The 21,441-nt window shown below is 38.9% G+C and overlaps 2 protein-coding genes across 2 annotated transcripts; both read left to right on the forward strand.

The window, feature by feature from the left end:
- The first annotated feature begins 425 nt into the window (after nt 1–425).
- Nucleotides 426–4,956, forward strand: zpcx (zona pellucida protein C). Its single transcript, XM_077545956.1, has 9 exons — nt 426–890; nt 960–1,069; nt 2,315–2,388; nt 2,465–2,636; nt 2,712–2,814; nt 3,478–3,563; nt 3,781–3,866; nt 3,935–4,547; nt 4,896–4,956. The coding sequence occupies exons 1-9, from the start codon at nt 513–515 to the stop codon at nt 4,915–4,917; spliced, it is 1,644 nt and encodes a 547-aa protein (XP_077402082.1). The 5' UTR covers nt 426–512; the 3' UTR covers nt 4,918–4,956.
- A 1,050-nt stretch (nt 4,957–6,006) lies between these two features.
- On the forward strand, nt 6,007–21,019 carry pabpc4 (poly(A) binding protein, cytoplasmic 4 (inducible form)). The gene is made up of 15 exons (XM_077546080.1): nt 6,007–6,546; nt 11,311–11,504; nt 13,117–13,232; nt 14,017–14,156; nt 16,353–16,447; nt 16,527–16,664; nt 16,739–16,834; nt 16,902–17,171; nt 18,360–18,447; nt 18,556–18,651; nt 19,850–19,980; nt 20,075–20,165; nt 20,253–20,383; nt 20,478–20,596; nt 20,668–21,019. Exons 1-14 carry the CDS (start codon nt 6,354–6,356, stop codon nt 20,577–20,579), a joined length of 1,881 nt encoding a protein of 626 aa, XP_077402206.1. The 5' UTR covers nt 6,007–6,353; the 3' UTR covers nt 20,580–20,596; nt 20,668–21,019.
- The last annotated feature ends 422 nt before the right edge of the window (nt 21,020–21,441 follow it).

Below are 21,441 nucleotides of genomic sequence, written 5' to 3' on the forward strand. Positions count from 1 at the left end.
AAATTGTACACATTAAGATTTTAGTTACTGGAAAAGTCCAAATTCGGAGTTCTGTTTTTGACTAGTAGGACGTACAGTATTGTGAAAAAGGTTATGACTATGATTGCGTTAAATGTATACTTAGCAACTATCATCTAAATTTAGTTTTGAATAATTGTGTCTGCATGTATAAAATAAACAAGGATAAGCAATATCCTTTAAAAAAAACAAAATAAAATTTCTACAGAGCAGTTGAATATTTGCAATGACATTACTCATCCATTTTGCAAAAATGTTCCGTTTTTAACATAACATAACACAACAGTGAATAAATATCACCATGTGTATAATGAAATTTACTGCAAAATACCATCCAGGTGGTCACTTAACATCCATTGGATCGTCATCTTGAATGCTAGCACTGCAGCTTCATTAGTGTGACTAGTAGCAGCTGCCACCACACTGCTTGAGACTATTAGTTGCACCTCGGTTCACACAATCCCTAGAGTGGTTGATCCACTTTGAGCTTAGCAATGGATGTGCTGGAGGTAGTTTTGTGTGTATTTGTAAGTCATCTTATGCTGGTTCATTTGACAAAAGCTACCTTATTCCAGAACATTCTTCCTTTTTCTTATGAAATGAACAATGATCTCACGAGCATCTTCAACCCCTGGAGAGCACGAGTCCCTCGATTTGCACTGTTAGCTGAGCTCTCTCCTATCGTGAAGGTTCCCAGCGTGCAGGTTTACTGTGACGAAAGTGAACTGATTGTACTTGTGGACAAGAAACTGGGTGACGTCACCCTCAACCGAGACGAGATCCAGTTGGGTGATGGCTGCTATAGCAACAGCGAGCTACCAAGGCAGCTGATGTTCACTTATGGATATGATCAATGTGGAACGAGTCATGAAGTGAGTTGACCGAAGTGTGACTGGATAGCTTTGGTTTAAATGAGTTTCTGAATCAATATTGTCTAACAGGTGGAGAAGGGCTCGGATATGTTCTCCAACGTTCTCCATTTCAGTCCTAGGAACGTCTTGAACATGAGGCTCATAACTTCTACTGTGCATGTTTCCTGTATTCCAAATAGGTACAGTATGTATGGAAGACTTGAGTGGACATTTTTATTCAATGCTTTCATTTTTATTTTTATTCATTCCAGTGTAACTCCAATACGGGACTCTAACTGATGTGCGTGTGTGGACAGAAAATGTTTTTATGCTACAGTACAGTTTGTAGGGATGTTCGATATTGAGTAGTCACCGAGACCAAGTATCGATACTTCTAGTACTTTTGAAACATAACATTTCCCACATAGAAAACTTTAAACGCCTACAGCAAATATACCATTTATCTCTCAAATCATGCCCCCATCCCTATCAGTATGTGATTTAGTGGTGTAGTAGTGTTAATTTTATCCGCCATTTTTAAATTTAGTCTGTTTTAGTCCAGTTTCAATCCTGCTTGTTAGTTTTTATCATAGTTAGTCAACCTCATCCCGTTTTTATTTAGTCCATTTTTAGTCGACTATAAATCTAGAATTTTGGGCTTTATTTTAGTCCAAGAAAACACAATTTTATTCATCTAGTTTTAGTCAGGGTAATAATTTAACCCCTGTATTTTTTTGTTGTCAGATTTATGTTGAACATTTTGGATCTAAAATTTATTTCACTTAAAATGTTCTCATCTTTTTGATGGAAAAACACACTCAAGATGTATCAACAAGTGGATACTATGGCTCCATGCTATGAGCTAGTAAGTTAGCCAGCATTAGTTAGCGGTCGGATAAACATTATTGTTGGTATGTTTTAGCGGTTAGATTAATGTTACGTTATAACTATAATTTGCTATTTCTTTTTAACTTTCTTTCTGTCACCGTGAATCCACTTTAGCAGAGACGAGATGTTACAAAATCATATAATTTCTGTCTCGTTTTTGTTCATGAACTAAAATGTCCATAGATTTTAGTCCAGTTTTTATTAAGTGAAGTAAATTTTTGTCTCATCTTCATTAGTTGATGAAAATGCATACTCGTTTTGTCCCAATTATTGTTTTGTTAATGAAAGTTTTAGTCCGGTGAAAAATGTGACTCAATTTTTGTTTTGTTAGTTTTTGTTGACAAAATTAACACTATTTCCTAGGTTAACTCAATCACCCGTTCACTTATGTGGATCTGGTTATTTTATTTACTGGCATTTGTTTTAATTTTTTCAGTGAAAGTACTCGCATAAAAATATAATTGAGGCACCCCAAACTCTAGAGAAATTGAAACCCAGCAGATGTGTGTATATAAGAATACAAAGTAGTTCTTGTATGCAATAAATGTGTCTTCCAGGTCAAAAGAACCAAACTTGCCCTATCAAACATTTCCTGATAAAAGCAGTGAATTCAGCATACAAGCAATGAATCGTGAGTACAACACAAATTGGGAATGGGTGGTGTAATCCATGTGGAACGTTAAAAGCCCATCATGTTTGTCCTTCAGCCTCATGGACAAGTGCAGCAGAGTCTAACATCTACATGCGAGGCCAAATCATCAATGTTCAGGTATCTGCTAAAATCAGTCATCATGAGCAGCTCTTCATCCAGTCCTGCTTCATCTCGTCATCTCCCGAGTCTCGCGATAAACCCCGGCATGTAATCATCATGAATAAAGGGTGAGCAGCCATTGAATGTCAGTTGCACATTATCATTATGATAATTTGTTTAATTGATGCTATTCCTCCTTACAGGTGCACAGCCCCACCTAGTTCTCCAAATACAGTCATAAAATTCCTTGACTCTCACTACTCACAAGTGAATTTTGCTCTAAATTCTACATATTTAATTTCAAAGGTGAGTTGTATTAAAATTAGGAGTGTCAAAATGTGTTTTAATTTAAACGCCATTAATATGTTTTAATGTGGGGTCAATGATCGCCACCTGGAAGCCTGTACTGGGGGATTTCCAGTCGTAACACTGCAGATTTTTACATTTAGCTGCAATAATAATGCATATGCTTGTGGAGACTGGGGTCAAGTTGTATTTTATAATTTTTAAAATGTGCAAAATTTCACAAGTTACTTTGTTAAAGATTAGATAGCTCTTAATATAAAAAGGAAAAATGCACTGCGCTGTAACCGTCTTACAAATGCAATTATGCCATCTAGTGTCAGAAAAATGCCAACACAAATCAATATCACTCATTTTTTACATTACATCTTTTTTTAACTCAATTTTATGAATTATTTTAAAATTATTGTATCAATGACTAAAATATGCAGCCATATTTCAATTAGTTTAACATTTTTCCACTTAAATGTTAATATCAAGAGTATGAAACTTACAAATAAAATATTTTATTGTACATTTGGAACTGATAGAAAGTTTCAGATTAATTGTGAGTTAACTATTGATCATGCAATTAATTACGATTAAAAGTTTTAATAACCTGACACTCCTAATTAAAATATTCCAGTTTACTTATTGACCCTGTGATCTTTTCTCCCCCTCTTGAAGATGTACATCCACTGCAGTGTGCTCATCTCAGACATTGGAATAACAAGTGGCTCTAAATCCTGCAACTTTGACTCTGTCAATTCAAGGTGTTTGCTAAATTATTGTATTTCAATAAATTGTCAGGGTGAATCAATTATTTGTTGCTTTTTTTTATGTCTCACACAGACTGGTTTCACTAGGTAGCTGAAATTAGTTCTGTCTCACAATGCACTGCATTAATGTCAGAGGAAATATGTTAATTGCGCGAGCTCTGCTTGTAAACCCCCCCCCCCCAACATGTGCTTAAATTTGGTTATGTTTCAGATGGGAGGAGCTAAGTGGCAATGTGGAGGTGTGCCGCTGCTGCAACTCGAAGTGTAAAGGCCTGTCAGTCAAGCACCTTCCTCGGGGTCTGTTTATGAAATAATACTAAAAAAATTAATTCAACATTCATCGTAAATCCAACTTTTCTCTACAGATTCCAAGGCAGTTGTCAGCACTGGTCCATTAGTCCTAGTGCAAAGGCCAGCACCCTCTTTCCCAAAACTAGCCTTGGACTCGATGCAGTCAGATGCTGCCACGCCAGAAGAAGAGAGTGTGATTGACACTTCAGTCTCAAATGAATTCCAGTGGCCCTCTCCACCAAGCACGGTTGTGGTTGTGGGGCAAGATCCGGTTTCCAGCCTGACGCTCGTGCTACCGACACGGAATGAACGAAGCAACACCGCAAGTGACGGAGTGTTCAATGAGCTTCAGGTTCCCACCTTGGAACTAGAGTCAAACCCAAATGATATCAAAGGTCAAAGTGCAAACTTGGCCCCGGACAGGCCTCCACACATAGAAGTGGGAAATGAATTGTGGCATGATGACAATGTTGTGAAAGGCCAAGAGTGGACAAAGGATGCACAGCCAATACTTAGCTCTAAAATTCAGTTGTCCAAAAATGCTGATGGCTCCAAAACTCTAAGTTATGAGGAAGAAGTGGTGGCACAAGATGGAGGTGCTTTTGGAACACGTGGAATGGATGAACCGGAGTGTAAACGGAGGCGAGCATGGAGGGGACTACGATCTGTTTTTCTGGATTTGTTGAGGTAACTGAGCCTGATGGGCCAGAGGTCCCCAACCCTGGTCCTCAGGGACCGGTATCCAGCCCGTTTTCCATGCCTCCCATAGCCAACACAGGTGATTCATATCATCAGCTAATCAGCAATCTCTGGAGAAGGCTGATAACATCTCCACCTGTGTTGGCTGTGGGAGACATGGGAAACAGGCTGGATACCGGTCCCTGAGGACCACTGTGATGGGCGACACCTGCTCCCATTTTCAACACTCACACGTGCAATCGCCCAACACAATACAGGGCATATACATAATCTAATCAATACAACTGTATATTATTGCTGCTAAACTATGGTTTAATTCTCCCCCGCCATTTCCAGGAGGATGGATAAAGTGGAGTAACTGCAACTCTCCAGGCATATTAAAAATATTTATCATTCATTCTTGGTATCTTTTTGTTCATTTGTCTATGTAATATAATTTCTAACATTCAGTTGTAGCAAGACTGATCTCATCCCACACCAACATAAAAAATTGTGTACACAATTAGTGAGTTGTTACAGTAAATGTTCCTTACGACAATATGGTTTGATATCACTTTTTTTCCAGACTGATACAATTTCCCTAGGGAAAAAAAAGACATTTTAAAGAACGATCGCTTCATCCTGATCAAGCACCCCCGCCCTAACTATGCAAATAAAGGCTTTTTTTTTAAATAAAAAAAAAATGATTGTAACTTCTAGTGCATGATTGTAAAATGGCCACAAGAGGGTGGCCAATACCAGTATCATCTGTTTTAGGCTTAGAAATCGGGCCTGTTATCGGCGATGTGATACCTGGTACTCTCCCAACACTAGATTTGATTAAATTTGGAGAACAAACCATTTAAAGCACTCAAGGAGAACATTCAAATGTTTGTACCACTTGTGTGGGAGCTGTGAGGTTGTTGTTTATTCTACACATTTAGTTAAAAAGCAATTGTTTAGACTTTTTAGTGAGGAGAATACTTAAATTGGGGACTCCATTAGACTTTACAGTCCGTGTCTATGCTGTTCTATTCTAACCTGTGAAATCCCCTCAAAAATACTTTGATTTTTTTTTAATACATGCCAACCACGGTGTGGTAGTATGCCGCTAGCGCCTGAAGATGTCGCTATTGCGAGCTGGGACGAGGTGAGGATCACATGTCCAGTACCTAGATTCCGTCTAGGGTGCTGGCTTGTACGTCAACGCCGCTGCCTTGTTGGGTGTGGAAAAGTGTAGCAATCAGCAAAGACTCCTAATTTTTATTTACTGATGGAGATGTAACAAGTACGGGTTTACAAAATCTGCAGCAACGGACAAAAAGGCTCAATGAAGCATCTAGGTATATGTCTATGGTTGGGCCGCACTAGACTACGCATGCGCCGAGGCGTGTTTTCTCCCTCCTACCCCATGTTTGACCCTGTAGCCATTTCCCCCGCACATTGCGCACGATGTATAAAGTACCCACGCTGCCCCCATTCAGTCTCTTTCCACGGCCACAAAACCACCGTGAGTGTCTAACTCACTGTTCTCGAAAAACTTTGAAAAATACATAAAAAATATAAAAATTAAAAAACCATAAAAAGAAACGAATTGTTTAAATTAAGAAAATATAAGAGTTAAAAAAAATTGCAAAATAAAAAAATAGACCTTCGGTCTTTAAAAGAAACACCTTTCTTTTTATTTATTTTTTCTTTTTTTTTAATTTTATTTTTTGAAGCTGTTTCTTGTGGCGATTGAACGCGCATATTTTGGATCAATAGCCCTCAGAGCAACGTTTTGAAAGCAAGTTGGCTAAATTAGAGGCTGGAGATATGAACACAGCGACCGGGAGTTATCCGATGGCTTCTCTTTACGTTGGCGACTTGCACCCCGACATCACCGAGGCGATGTTGTACGAGAAGTTCAGTCCAGCCGGACCGGTGCTGTCCATTCGGGTCTGCCGAGACATGATCACCCGGCGGTCCTTGGGGTACGCTTATGTCAACTTCTCCCAGCCAGCTGACGGTAAGAATCAAGCCGTTCTGTTCTGTTTGCATCACTTGTGTAATGACAGTGGAACGCGTGGCTTCAATGTCAACCCGTACATTTAAATTTCCCATTCATAGAACAAGAGCCAGAACTGCTATTTTGCTCAGTATAAAACACATGATCTTCAAGACGAGTCCTAAAAGTCATTTGACCCACATTAACATGCCTCATTTTTCTATATAAGGTCTGTTTTGAACCCAAAAAGACTGACTTAAATCACTTAAACTTAGTCACCAAATTGCTTGTGTGTTCTGTTCATAGATAGATGGAGGTTTTCATTCACAGTCCTATAGTAAAGATTTATGACTCCATGTGCCCAAGATGTGATCAAGTAGCCCAAGCTTGGAGAGTCATCCTTGTTCTTCATATTCATAATGTGTAGAATGCATCTTTTATTATATTGACACTAACAGTCATGACTGTGGACTGAGCAGTAATGTCAGGTGGCTGCATTGTGTGTGGGGGGCAGTTTAAGATTCTTTGTATCAGGCTTCATTGAAACACCTGTCCCAACATATCTCAGCTCCAGTGGGTAACCAAAAGGCGGTAGAGCGATCACTCACAACTGGCTCACTTCCAGAAGTTTTGGTGTCATTGGTTTGAAAGTGTAAAATGAGCCTCTGATGAGATGGCACCATTTGTTGTCAGGCGCGTTCGAGGGGGGATGGTAGCTTTTGGGCAATCGCATGTAGTCCCGGCACGTGCCTGTGTGACATGTGTTTGCTGCTTTTAAAGAACAGCCAGCTTGTTGACAAAGACTGTCGAGCAGTTTTAGTGGATGGTGGTTTTCTTGGGATCAAGGCTTGCAAAACAAGTTGTCAGAAAAAATCCGGGACTGTTGCAAAATAAATATTTCAAACTAGGAGTGTGCCAAAAAATCGATTCTCATAAGAATTGCGATTCTCATTTAGTATGATTCAGAATCGATTTTATTTAAATTATTTTATACGGTCTTTCCTTTGTTTATGTGTGCCTTTATTGGGAGCGCTGTTCATGTTGTACCCGATTTGGCCACTTAGGGGCTGTGTGGTTCCATGCGGTCTGATACTGTTAAGTTGTAGCCACGCTAGAGAGTAGAAGGAAAAAGTTACGATCAAGTTATTCCAATAAAAGTTTTTTTTTTGCAGCAGCAGCAGCATGGAGCCGTTCCTTTGAGTGATAAAAGTGCCGCGAGTAGCGCACTAATTAGCATTAGCGAGTCGGACTAGAATAAATCACTACGATTCCTTGAACATCTATAAATTGAAGCAAAAATCAGTCAATCAAATCATTTTGAATCAAAAATCGCTCTAATCGAAAATCAATTCTGAATCGAATCGCACACCCAAAAATCTGACTTGAATCGAATCGTGAGTCATTCAAAGCGTCCCACCCCTATTTCAAACTCCCCTGGAGGCCATCACACATTTCCCAGACTTTTCTTCCACGCCTTAATGCTCTCCTAGAAGGATTCTTTCGAGATTATCTATCCAGCTCCATCATCACAGCCATCTTGACGTCATCCACTTCTTCAAACCAGTTCCCCTCGATGACCCCGTCGAGCTTGGGGAAACAAAACAAAAATCAGTACGGAGGTTGCTCCAGCTCAGCAATGTTCGCCCATTGTGATCAGGTGTGTTGTCATGGTGAAGCAGAGACAAGTTGTCCTTCCTCTTCTCGCACACTGAATGAAGCGAGCGCCGCAAGAGCTCTTTGCAGACGTGCTGGTTGATCGCCTGGGAAAACTCGTAGTTTGGCTTTAAAAACTTTTATTTATGAACCAGTCCTTTTTTTTTTTCTTTTTTTTGAGAGCTCAGTATTGTTCATTCGATTTGACATGTCATCATTGCTCTCCTTTTTTTTTTTTTTTAATTTTTAAAAAAATATTTTTTTATATATATATATATATATATATATATATATTTTTTTTTTTTACCAGTCCTTTTCTGACACACTTTGTATGTCTCTCTCCATCAATGGTGGAGAATTCTCCACACACACACACACACACACACACACCATGCCAGCACATACCTCTGAGGACCCCTCTCTAAATATAGAACATCTCTCCGAGCTGCAAAAAACCTGCCGGCGTGTTAACATGTTCTTGGAAGTGAAGAGACAAAATGAGAGAGAAGTTGTCTTGTTTCACTCAAAGGGGGCGACAAGTACTGTCAGCGTACTAAATAATATTTTCCCTTTGAAAGCTAAGACTGAAGTGTCAAAGGCGGGGCACGTTTGACAGCTATCACACACCTCTGAATATACGGTGTGTGAAGTACAATTGCCAGACAAACTGCTGATGCCAGCAGACGCAAGGCAGCTCTGTTTTGTTTACCAGACTCTTTTTTTTCTTTTCTTTTTTTGCACCCAGCCTGGCCTCTGTGTGTGTTAATGTGGAGTGAGCGAACAAAAGCATGTTAGGCCTATGCAACCACATGGACTTTGGAGCCCTGTCCTATGTTAAGAGTCAGATTATGTGTCGAATGTCAGTGAGCTGAGCTCCGTACAGCAGAAAGTGATTTCAGCTGATGTAACAAAAGGTGCTGTTTGATGCCAACAGATGTCGTCTTCACAGAAGCTGCTGGTGTTATCAGAGGCCCAGTGTGCAAGTATTGTGCCACTGTGAGGCTAACAGCATGTGTTGAGGCAGAGTAGAGGGCCATGTGTTACCAGCTTGATCATTACAGCAGTACCACCAGACCCCCCCCACCCCCCCCCCCCCGCCCTTAACCCTCCTTTACACACACACTTTTCCCTGCTGTTTGTATACTGTGTGTCAAAACCTCTGTCCACTGCCAACTGTGAGTGTACAGCAATGGTCAAATGATATTATAAACACTATTTCGCAATGGGCAACGTGGATGGCTTGATCGTAAAATTAGTTGTCAATAGGGATGCTGTTGACTAAATGTCCTTGGTCAACACTGGGCAAATGTTACAGTCAGTTATCGACTAATCTGTATTTAAAAAAAATATATAAATGTTAACTCATTAACTGCCATTGACGACTTTAGACGTCAAAAATTCATTTGAACTATTTCTGTTAGTTTAACATTTTTTCCACTTTTAACAAGATTATGAAAACCTAGAAAAAAGTTGTTATTGTATATTTAGAACAGATATAAAATTTGTGATTATTCGTGAGTTAACTATTGAAGTAATGTGATTAATTACAATTTTTAAAAAAAGTAATCGCCTGACGACCTAATTTCTAATAATTTTTTCTTTTTTTAAATATTTTTTTCAAAAACTTAAATTATAATATTTTCTTTTTGTTTTTAAAATAATCTTTTATCAAAAAAGAAAAGATTATTAAAATGAGGGCGTCAGGTGATTAATTTTTTTTAAATTTTAATTAATCACATGACTTCAATAGTTTGCTCATGATTAATCACAAATTTTATACCTTGTCTAAATGTACATTATTTGTTTTCTTACTCTTGTAAACAAAAGTTAAACTAATAGAAATGTTTCAAATACATTTTTGACGTCTATAGCCGTCAAATGCAGTGAATGAGTTAATATGGATTATTAGATTGTGCAATTTTCTTTTCAATGTTGTAATCTTTACAAAGAGACACAAACTGATAGAGCAGTGTAAACTAAAGGATGAGTTAAATTTTCTAATATACTCAAATGTTTAGGATTCAGAAATATTATGTCTGCAGCGTTGTAATTGAGGGAAATTCCAAACTGTCTGAAATGTACCAGTGCCACTGCTGTGCAATGAATGCATTAGCAACAAAAGTGCTTTTTTTTTTGTCTGGCCTCCAGCTTAAATCAATTTTGAAGTCTTCTGTTATGCACCCAATTTCCACAATCATAACCAAAATAAAACACTAGGGGTGTGCCAAAAAATTGATTCTCATAAGAATCGCAATTCTCATTTAGTACGATTCAGAATCAATTTTAAATGTCCCAAAATCGATTTTATTTAAATTATTTTATACTGTCTTGCCTTTGTCTGTGTATGCCTTTTTTTTGTATCGCTGTTCATGTTGTACCCGGTTTGGCCACTGAGGGGCAGTGTGGTTTATGTGGTCTAATACACTGTTAGGTTGTAGCCACAAGGAAAAAGTCACAATCAAGTTATTCCAATAAAAAAAAAAATTCCAGCGTGGAGCTGTTCTTTTGAGTGATAAAAGTGCCGGGAGTAGCGCGCTAATTAGCATTAGCGAGTCAGACTGGAGTAGATCATTACAATTCCTTGCACATCTATAGATTGAAGCAAAAATCATTGTCAATCAAATCATTTTGAATCAAAAATCGTTCTTAATCGGAAAACAATTCTGAATCGAATCGCAGACCCAAATATTGCAATTGAATGATTCGTGAGACATTCAGATATTCCCACCCCTATAAAACACAGTAACATAGTACGGCCTACGTGTTAATAAAAAATGATATAGAGAATAACTCCTTCAGAATTGCATTTTTTTTGCTGGGCAATTTGATTGATTTATTTATTTATTTTTTATATTTAAAACATAATGCATTTTTTTTTGCACTGACTCAATATGTACCTTTGTCTTGAATTAGAAAAATGTCACATTTTATGTTTCCAATTCTGAAGGGCTCAGTGAATGCATGACATTTACATGATTCAGTACCTCCAACAAGGTTAAGGATCACTGCTTTAAACTATTTGTCCTGTTTGGCCATAAAGCTAAACACTAACATGCGGGCAACAGCACAAAACCACTATTTCTATGTAAACAAGCACCCTTATCCCATCTGTGTGCTTCCCCCTCAAACCAGCTGAGCGAGCCTTGGACACCATGAACTTTGATGTGGTGAAAGGAAAGCCAATCAGAATCATGTGGTCCCAGAGAGATCCCTCCCTCAGGAAGTCGGGAGTGGGCAACGTCTTTATCAAGAACCTTGACAAGTCCATTGATAACAAAGCGCTGTATGACACCTTCTCTGCCTTTGGAAACATCCTGTCCTGCAAGGTAGAGTTGCTGTTGTATGTTTGAATATACAGTACATGTCGATTAAAGTCATCCAAACTATGGCCCGGGGGCCATTTGTGGCCGCCATCCATTTCTAAGTGGCCTGCAGCATATTCTAAAAATGACATCTGCTACTAACAATTTTTTAAAAAAAAAATTTAAATTGCGAAAATATCACATGAATAATTTCCAAGTAGCTGCTTTGAAATTGATCATCTTACGTCAGATTGCTCCTGATTTGGTTCTGACGATACCACAAATTTAAAAGTGTTAATTCGACCCTTAACTCATTCAAACCCAAAAACGTGTAAATATGTTTTTAATATTTTGTCCTTCACTCCCAAAAACGTTTTAATATGTTTTTTAAAGTTTTTTTTATGCAAGAGCATATATAAGGTTTTGATGCAGCTTCTGACATGAATGGGCCGCTTAAAGCAATGGTAGTTATCACAGCAACAACAACAAAACGGCCAGCAGGTGGCAGTAGAGTATAAGAGATCAGTCAGGGCTATGTTGCAACAAGCTCTTTTTGCCAGTGTTTTCAACAGAAATGTGAATAATGATGAAACTTGGCTATATTCTAATGCTAATTTCTGCAAAACGGAACCAGATACCAAAAAAAAAAAAAAAGTTCCTGATGAAAGAAGAGACTCTAATCTTTCTTTTGACAAGTTCCATGTTTTTATAGCAATAGAACAAAATATTCTGTGGGACTTGCAAAATCAGTCAAAATCCAGTAAAACAGCCAGAAGCGAAGGGGGTTGCTTCAGTGAAAATGGCTGGGAGTCAATGAGTTAAATAGTTAAATTTAACACTGTGACACTGTATTTGGTCCTTATCGAGAATCTTTCCACAGTGTTAATATATCAGTGTATAATTAACTTCATACTTAATTAAAATAATAATAATAATAACGCTGGCTAAATACACAGTATTAATACAATTTAACTCTACATGTTGAATAACTCTGGAGAGAGTAAACATGACTTGATCATTTACTCTACTGTGTACAGATAGGATTCGACTCCTGTTTAGTGTAAGGGCTGATATTTTCTGGGGGGTTTCTGAGTCTCAACCACCCAAAAATCTTGTGAAATCCTAAACAATTTGCCTTCTAGAAAGGTAACAGTTTTTCAACCCCAAAAAAACAACACTTGAGTTTGGTATGCTAGATTTAAAGTATTTTGTCTGTTTGTGGTCTGAGCCTTGGAGGACAAGGTTTGGACACACCTGACGCAGATAGATACAACTGCAGGTGTAAATCAGATGGTAAAATCCAGGTCCAGAAAGTAAATGGTGGACTTGGACACTAATAACGGACTAAAATGACAATCCAAAACAAGAACTGTATCAAAAAGTCTGCCGTTACAGCACTTTTGACACTGTTAGTCTGCATTGTAGTGTACTAGTATTCTGTGACTAACTACAGAAGTCCTAGAATCAAAGGATCAGTCCAATTTTATCAAACCACTTTTTTACCACCGCCAAGCACAAGCATGCAAGTCATGTAACTTTTCAAGTAAATCAAAACCATAAAGTAGAAAAGGACTTAAGTATTTGTCACTTTTTCAAGCATCTGACCATGTACGTATATCCCCTGACTGCCCTCTAGGTGGTGTGTGACGAAAATGGCTCCAAGGGCTACGCTTTCGTCCACTTTGAGACCCAGGATGCCGCTGACCGCGCCATCGAGAAAATGAACGGCATGCTTTTGAATGACCGCAAGGTGTGAGTGTTTGATCATTTTATGACCCATCAATCCGTGTATAGTAAAAAAGAGGAATGTAACGTCAAACGCTCTGGTGTGTCCGCCTGATTGGTTGCAAGCCTCAACTGTCCCGTTGTGCGCCTGTGTGTAGTAACTTGGTGACGACATAACCTGACTAATGAGCTCATCTCTTGCTTTCGCCAGTGTGAAGATAACCTGCCAATTGATAAATAACCAACTAAAACGCTGATTTTTTTTTTTTTTCTAGCAGAAGCAATTTCTCACAGCCTTATTAGTGCACTCGCTGGTCACCCGTCTGAGTGTGTTTGTGTGTATGACCACGCTTGTGTGTTTTAGTGATGGATCGAATGCAGGAATGCAATACTGGATGGCAGAATGGGAGAGGTCAACATAGCAAGGTATATATGAGAACCCTTTGGTCCTCCTCAGCTTTCCTTTGTACTGTGAGACCCTGTTCCTCAACCCCTCTGCATCCACTTCATCATCATCATCATCCTCACGATGGACCAACCAAGATGGCACTGATGGTTGTCACTGTCAAGCATGCCAACATGTCTGCCTGCCTTTGGTGGTATTAACAGTACTGTAATGTATTTTTCATGTTTGGCCCGACGGCGATGATGAAATCTTATCTGTGTTTTGTGAATGATTTGACGGTCAATGTTGATCTTCGACTGGTACATCTGTATACAAAAAAAATAATGTGTTGGTTCCTGGTGAGATTTCCCAAATTAGTCAGGGCTGTTTTAAAAGTGCATGTCGTTGCTCTTTCTCCATCTTCAGGTTCGTAGGTCGCTTCAAATCCCGCAAGGAGCGGGAGGCCGAGCTTGGCGCCAAAGCCAAAGAGTTCACAAATGTCTACATCAAGAACTTTGGTGACGAGATGGATGATGAGCATCTTAAGGAGCTTTTCGACAAATATGGTAAGCGGTTTTTGATTTTTATTGCTTATTTGGCGTCAACCGTTGGGTGCGCTCACGCTCCGCCTGGAAGCAAGTGCCTTCAATTCTATGTCGTATCATTGACGTCATACACACATTTAACTCTTTTACTGCTACACGTTATCCAAAAAACAACCCAGACAGTGCCAGACGATTTTCAGCATTTTAATTCATCTTTCAACGCAAACAGAATATTGTGTGCTGTGACTACATAAACATGAAAGATCGCGTTCCATTCTTTCATTAGAAAAAAAAGGTATCTTTCTACCTGTTTCCGTTCTGCAGTAATCACCATAGATAAAAATAAAGAGAAAACAAGCTATTTGTGAAAAAATTAATTTTCTGCACATCAGTGACTTTGACCCTAACATTTTTTTTAGTGACTTTCTGTGAATGAGATTTTATGTGACAAAAGCTTTGATCATTCATGTCATCATTGAAAATGTTCTATTTCATCAGATTCGCCATGTTTCATTGTAATTTCAATGCTATTGGGAGCCCATTGAAAAGAGATACAATGCTGCCATCTGCTGGCCATAGTGTTTTTGATTACACAAGCCCATTGTGCGCTGCGCAACAAGTTGCACTGACCATTGAGAAAAAACCCCCGTAGTAAACGTTAAGTAACGTTTTTGGCGGCATTCATTTGGATTTTAGTATACGTCATTAAACGTTTTTTGGCGGTAAAGGAGTTAACCCTAAAAGGTATACGCACCAAATCAATGAATATAAAATTAAGAATATTGTATAGGTGAGGTGGTAAGGAAAAAGTAGATATTGTTTTGTAACAAAAAATGGAAAATCGAACATCAACTTTCAGGACCTATTTTGTGCGTAACAGTCATAAACATACCTTATTTTGCCCAGTGCAAGTCTAGCACAAAGTTCAGTCTAACTGTGTGCATGGGTGAAATTTTCTTACTACATTACTTGTTCCGCATGACGTAGTTACCCCCGCTACCCACCAGCTCATTCTCGTACACGCCTCCTTAAACGGCTTCTTGGTGAGTTGCTGCCTTCATGTGCTTTGGGAAAGACGGACCTTACCACTCGTAAACTCCTAATTACGACGAGTTCTGATCATGTGATTTTGTTGTTATAGAAAAACTGTGTATGCTACGTAATTGTGCCGATTCTAAAACAACTTGCTGTGCTAGCGGACGTTAACCCCCTTATAAGTGTTAATATTTCTTGCCATTCACAAATACGCTTCTTCGACGCTCTCCGTCATGTTGAAACTTGAATAGTTCTCTCAACTCGGAAACTCGGGTATCAAAATAAATTCCCACTTGTCCGGTAGAAAATACTGTACAACACGAGGGGGCATTCACGTGCAGTTTTCTACTCGACGTTTGGTATTTACCATAATTTCGATACCACATCAAGGCAGCATCAATCCCAGCCAGACCACGCCCAACCCTCTCCCCATTCGCAACGCAACGGTCCTCCAGACAACACCCCCTTTGCGCGCCGATTTCAAATCCTAGTGAGGGGTGGAGCAAGAGTTTGACTTCCTGTTGAGTAATCCTTTTACCAAGATTTGTTCTAAAAAGAGCTCACCAGTGACGGGACACTGACTTGCTAAGAATTAAAAGAAGAAAAATGTCAAAAAAAAATTAAGATTATCATCTTTCTTAATTTACCAAATATTCTATATATATATATTTTAAATGTAATTGATTGTGTTGAATGAAGAAAGTGCTGTTTATACTTACTCAAATATTACAAAACAAGGACAAAAATAGCAGCATAAATAAAGTATTTTATGGTGTTCTCACTATTGAAAATGGGTGGGGGAATGCAAATCTGCGATAGAATGAATCTGCAAAGAGTGAACCACTGTATTTTGCTAGACTAGCACAGATAGAAGATGGCATTTGCCCCCTTGTGTGCCGTTGCGGGATGGAATGCAGCCAACTCCTGGCCAATCGAAGTGGCTCCTCTTATTTTCTTTAAAATCAGGGCGGTCGAGGCGCTCATAGTTTGACATTGTGAAAGGAGAAATTGACTCATTGGGGTCTGGGCATGAGATTTGCACGCACAACATGAGTTCATATAGTAGGCAGACAGCAAGATTATAATAAATCAAAAACGTCTATGGTATTGAATGAGTTCATTGATGCAGAGTTATGTCCGGTCAGTCTACTGCCTTTCACTAATTGTGTTTTAATTCTGCAGGCAAAACACTCAGTGTGAAAGTGATGATAGACCCTACTGGCAAATCCAGAGGCTTTGGATTTGTTAGTTATGAGAAGCATGAAGATGCTAACAAGGTAATTTGGCTTTATGGAATTGTATCAAATGTATTGATTTATCATGTGTTTCCTCTGATGGTGATAACTGAATCATTAGGCTGTGGAGGACATGAACGGCACAGACCTCAACGGCAAGACTGTGTTTGTGGGACGAGCTCAGAAGAAAATGGAGCGTCAGGCAGAGCTAAAGCGCAAATTTGAGATGCTAAAACAGGAGCGAATCAGCCGCTATCAGGTCTGCAGGACTCAGTGGTACGATAAGCACGATTGAGTTCAAGTTTGCTCATGATTGCAATTCTTTGCATTTAGGGAGTTAATCTGTACATCAAGAATCTAGATGACACCATAGATGATGAAAAACTGCGTAAGGAGTTTTCACCTTTCGGGTCCATTACAAGTGCCAAGGTGAGGGATTCCAAAGACATGAGCTGTGATTGCTCCGTAGTTAACCACGCTTTCACTTTCTTGCCAGGTGATGCTGGAGGAAGGTCGCTCCAAGGGCTTTGGCTTTGTTTGCTTCTCATCCCCCGAGGAGGCCACCAAAGCAGTGACTGAGATGAACGGACGCATCGTCGGCTCCAAACCGCTCTATGTGGCTCTAGCTCAGCGCAAAGAGGAGCGGAAAGCCCATCTCACCAACCAGTACATGCAACGCATCGCTGGCATGAGGGCCATGCCGGCCAACGCCATCATTAATCAGTTCCAACCCACCAGCGGCTACTTCATGCCAACCGTGCCACAGGTACGAGCTTTCAAGTCGAAAACTTAGAACAATACTTTACATTTCAACCTTGGACAAAAACATCATCTCCTTTAATTATAACCTATTTGTGACCAACAGTGGTTAGTTAGTATGAATGATTGAAGAAAGCAATTACTTTGTAGAGAATTACACAGAAATTACAGAAATAAATGTATTTGCACTTTTCACCCTTAAGCTAGCTGTCCTGCTATTCATTTCTCGCAATCAGTATTGAAATTGATTCCAGGAGAGAAGATTTGATTTTTGTTCGGCATCTTTTAAACAGCAAGCTCGCACAGTTAGCAACAGGCCAAATGGAGCAACATAAACAAAGGGTGGGAATATTGGACTAACCAGGAAGAAACTAAAGCTATTGGAAGTTTTAACTCCCTCACTGCCATTGACGGCTATAGACGTCTAAAAATCTTTTAAAGTATTTCTAGTAGTTTAAAATTTTTCCACTTTTGTTAACAAGAGTAAACCTAGAAAAAAATTATTGTACATTTTAAACAGATATAAAATGTGTGATTAATCGTCAGTTAACTATTGAAGTCATGCGATTAATTACAATTTAAAAAATGTAACCGCCTGACGCGATCAAAAAATATATATTAAAAATTAGAGACGTCAGGTGATTAAAATTTTTTATCTTAATTAATTGCATGACTTCACTAGTTACCCTTCGACTAATCACAAATTTTATATCTGTTCTAAATGTACAATTAAAAAAGTCTAGGTTTTCATACTCTTGTTAACAAAAGTGGGAAAAAATGTTAAACTAATAATAATAGATTCTTGACAAAAATTCTTGACAATAATATACCAACCAATCATAGCTCAGCTTCAGAAAACATGTGAGCTGTGATTGGTCGTTGCCTGAGAGCTGAGCAACATTGACGTCATCATCAGGCGACAGCAATTGGCAAAATGGCCGCCCCCTGAGATAGACAAAAACGGCTGGATTTTGCTGCTTAACTCTGTAATATTAATCAGAATGTAATGTTTAGACTAGTGAGGTCACATACAGTATAACATATTATTGTCAAGAAATGTTTAAGGTTGACTTCCATTTTAACATATAGTGAAGTTAAATAATGCAGAATGTCTTGAAAACCATGCCGTGTTTTCAGCTTTTTCAGGATTCATCACGATGCGTTTTTTTCTTCTTCATTTTTTCCTACTCTTCAGGCACAGAATCGAACGACTTACTACGCACCCAATCAGATGGCCCAAATGCGACCAAATCCTCGGTGGCAACAAGGTGGTAGGGGTCAAGGTGGGCATCTACAGTAACAACACTAAGAACTTTTAAGTTGACTTAAATCAACCTTTTTAGATATGATTATGCTTGCGCCGATCTCATTGTTGATATTTGTGCTCTCAGGCGGTTTCCAGGGGATGCCCAGCTCACTGCGGCAACCGGGTCCACGCACCAACATGAGACATATGTCTCCCAACAGCAACACGCAGGGCCCGAGAGGTGGGTTCACAGTGATCCTCACTGGCAGACGGACTGAACATAACATCACGACATGTAGACCTGGCTGATTTACAAAAATAATAATAATAATAAAAAAAATTGCGTGTGCTCACTCTGTTATAATATGTGTAACAATGTATGAATCCACGGTCTTAACTCATTCACTGCCATTGACGGCTATAGATGTCAAAAATTTATTTTAACTATTTCTATTAGGTTTTTTTTTTTCCACTTTTGTTAACAAGAGTAATTAAAAACTTTAATCGCCTGACGCCCCAAATTTTTTATATTTTCTTCTTTTTTTTAAATTAATTTACTGCCATTGACGTCAACAATTCATTTGAACTATTTCTATTAGTTTAACATCCCCCCCACTTTTATTAACAAGAGTATGAAAACCTAGATTTTTTTTATTGTGCATTCAGAACATTAAAAAATTACACTAAAAAATGTAATCGCCTCTTGCCCCAAATTTTTAATAATCTTTTTTAAAAATGAATTTATGGCAGTGAATGAGTTAAAGGGGAAGTCAACCCAAAAATTGTCTTTAAAATAATATGTTGTATGCGTCCCCACTAGTATAAACACGGCATTCTGCTTTATATTTTGTTTGTGGAATATGAATTAAGCAGCAAAAGCCACCTGCTTTTATCCATCTCAAGGGGTGGCCATTTTGTCACTTGCTATCGACTGAAAATGACATCACAGTTGTTCAGGGATCAGGCAATGGCCAATCACGCCTCACCTGTTTTCTGAGTTTGGTCATGTGACGTTTGCAGGATGAGTTGGGATTGGATTTTACCTCAGCCCTGAGCAATTTTATTTCATTTAAAAAATGTCTACACTTTGCACAATGTTTTCCCAGCTGTCTCTCATTTTGGCTGCATTATGCTGGTTGCACAGTTCGTTTCAGTTTAGATAAATCACATCGAGGTTGCTAGATTCGTCCAGTTACGTATAGTCCTCACACAAATCACAAAAGAAACTGTGTGGTAATTTGACCCGTTTGCCAATCGTGGTTTCTCTCAGTTGGATCTGGTAGATAAGCTTCCACGTCTTGTTTGATTGGACAATCAAGTTTGTGACCGTTTCTGAATGTGTGAGCCCTTCGTAAATAAATCCTTCAGTTACAAATGACACTAGATGGATGGCTATAGTATTCATACTGTACTTTTTTTCTTTTTGTTTTTGTGGGTAGGTTCTGGCCAGACCCTTGGTCCTCGTCCTTCAATGGGTGTACCAGGTCCCCGCACCATGCCGCCTTACAAATATGCCACAGGTGTGCGCAACCCTAATCCACAAGTGGTGCAACCTATTGCCTTACAGCAGGTATTGTCGAAGCAGCAATAATCAATATGCTGTGTTTAAATGTCAAGAGCAATAAAAAAAATAAAAAGAATTGTCTTTAATTCGTCCCCTCCAGACTCAGCCAGCTGTGCATGTTCAGGGTCAGGAGCCGCTGACGGCTTCCATGCTGGCTTCTGCACCACCACAGGAGCAGAAGCAGATGCTCGGTAACAATCTGTAGCCTTGGAGTATCAAAGCTTTCAAGTTCAGGATGTTGATTATTCTCCTTCATGCGGTTTTATTGTTCCAAAAAGGGGAACGTCTATTCCCGCTGATTCAGGCCATGCACGCCAACCTGGCGGGAAAGATCACAGGCATGCTGCTTGAGATCGACAACTCGGAACTTCTACATATGTTGGAATCTCATGAGTCATTGCGTTCAAAGGTGCGTCACTTTCTGTATTTCTTCCATGTTGTTGTTTTTTTTTTTCACTCTGGAAGTTTGCGCTCTATGATTGTTGTTGCTCTTCTTGATACAGGTGGAAGAAGCTGTTGCAGTGCTGCAAGCCCACCAAGCAAAGAAAGATGCCACTCAGAAAGTAGGCGGCATGACTAATACCAGTGCCGCTACCACATCCTGAATGGTTCATTCAAACCAGTATGTACAACACATTCTGAATGTATTAACAGATACAAAGTATTGACAAATTGGGTCACTGTGTGTTGCAGATCAGCTTGAACTGTGGAGAGAAACGCTACACTGAAACCAGACAAGTTTAGAACTATTCTGAAGGGGAAAAAATCAGGAAAAAAAAAAGTAAAATGTAATTTTAAAACATAATTAAATATTTCAAGAGAAAGTGACAGGTAATTATTTTCTTTATCTAATAGACTGCACAGCAAACACTATGCAGTCATGAAGTAAGACCTTAAGAAACAACTTTTAAAAAGGAAAATGACCCTTGAACTTTTTCTTTGCTTGAAAGTGTTATGTTTAATTTGAAATGGTGGGTTTCTGCATCCCATTTTATTACTGTATAATGGGTTTGTGGTATTCTCAATAAAGGGGTGATATATCATTTTAAAAGCCTTGTTTTATTTGATGTTGTGGAGTGTTTGTTTTGATTCAAATGACACATCACACAACGGGAATGCAGTGGACACCCGGTATTTGCTGGGGTTCATTGTATTAATTTCCTAACGCAAAAAAAAAAAAAATACAAATGGTTCTACATTTGTAACATTGCAGGTATTTATAAAAGAATACACCTGAATCTCTATATAACAATAATTCATCCATCCATTCAACAATTCATTCATTCATTTTCTGCATAGCATTCATTTTAAGGGGTGAGTTGGAACCTATCCTTGCTACCTTTCAGAGGAGAGGCAGGGTGCACCCTGGACTTGTCGCCGTAAATTGCAGGGCACTCAGAATAAAAAATACCACAGTCATTGCACTATACTTGGCAGTGGAAGACCACATAAATCGCATACTGTGCT

Source organism: Vanacampus margaritifer, chromosome 1 (assembly GCF_051991255.1).
Source record: "Vanacampus margaritifer isolate UIUO_Vmar chromosome 1, RoL_Vmar_1.0, whole genome shotgun sequence".
Taxonomy (NCBI): domain Eukaryota; kingdom Metazoa; phylum Chordata; class Actinopteri; order Syngnathiformes; family Syngnathidae; genus Vanacampus; species Vanacampus margaritifer.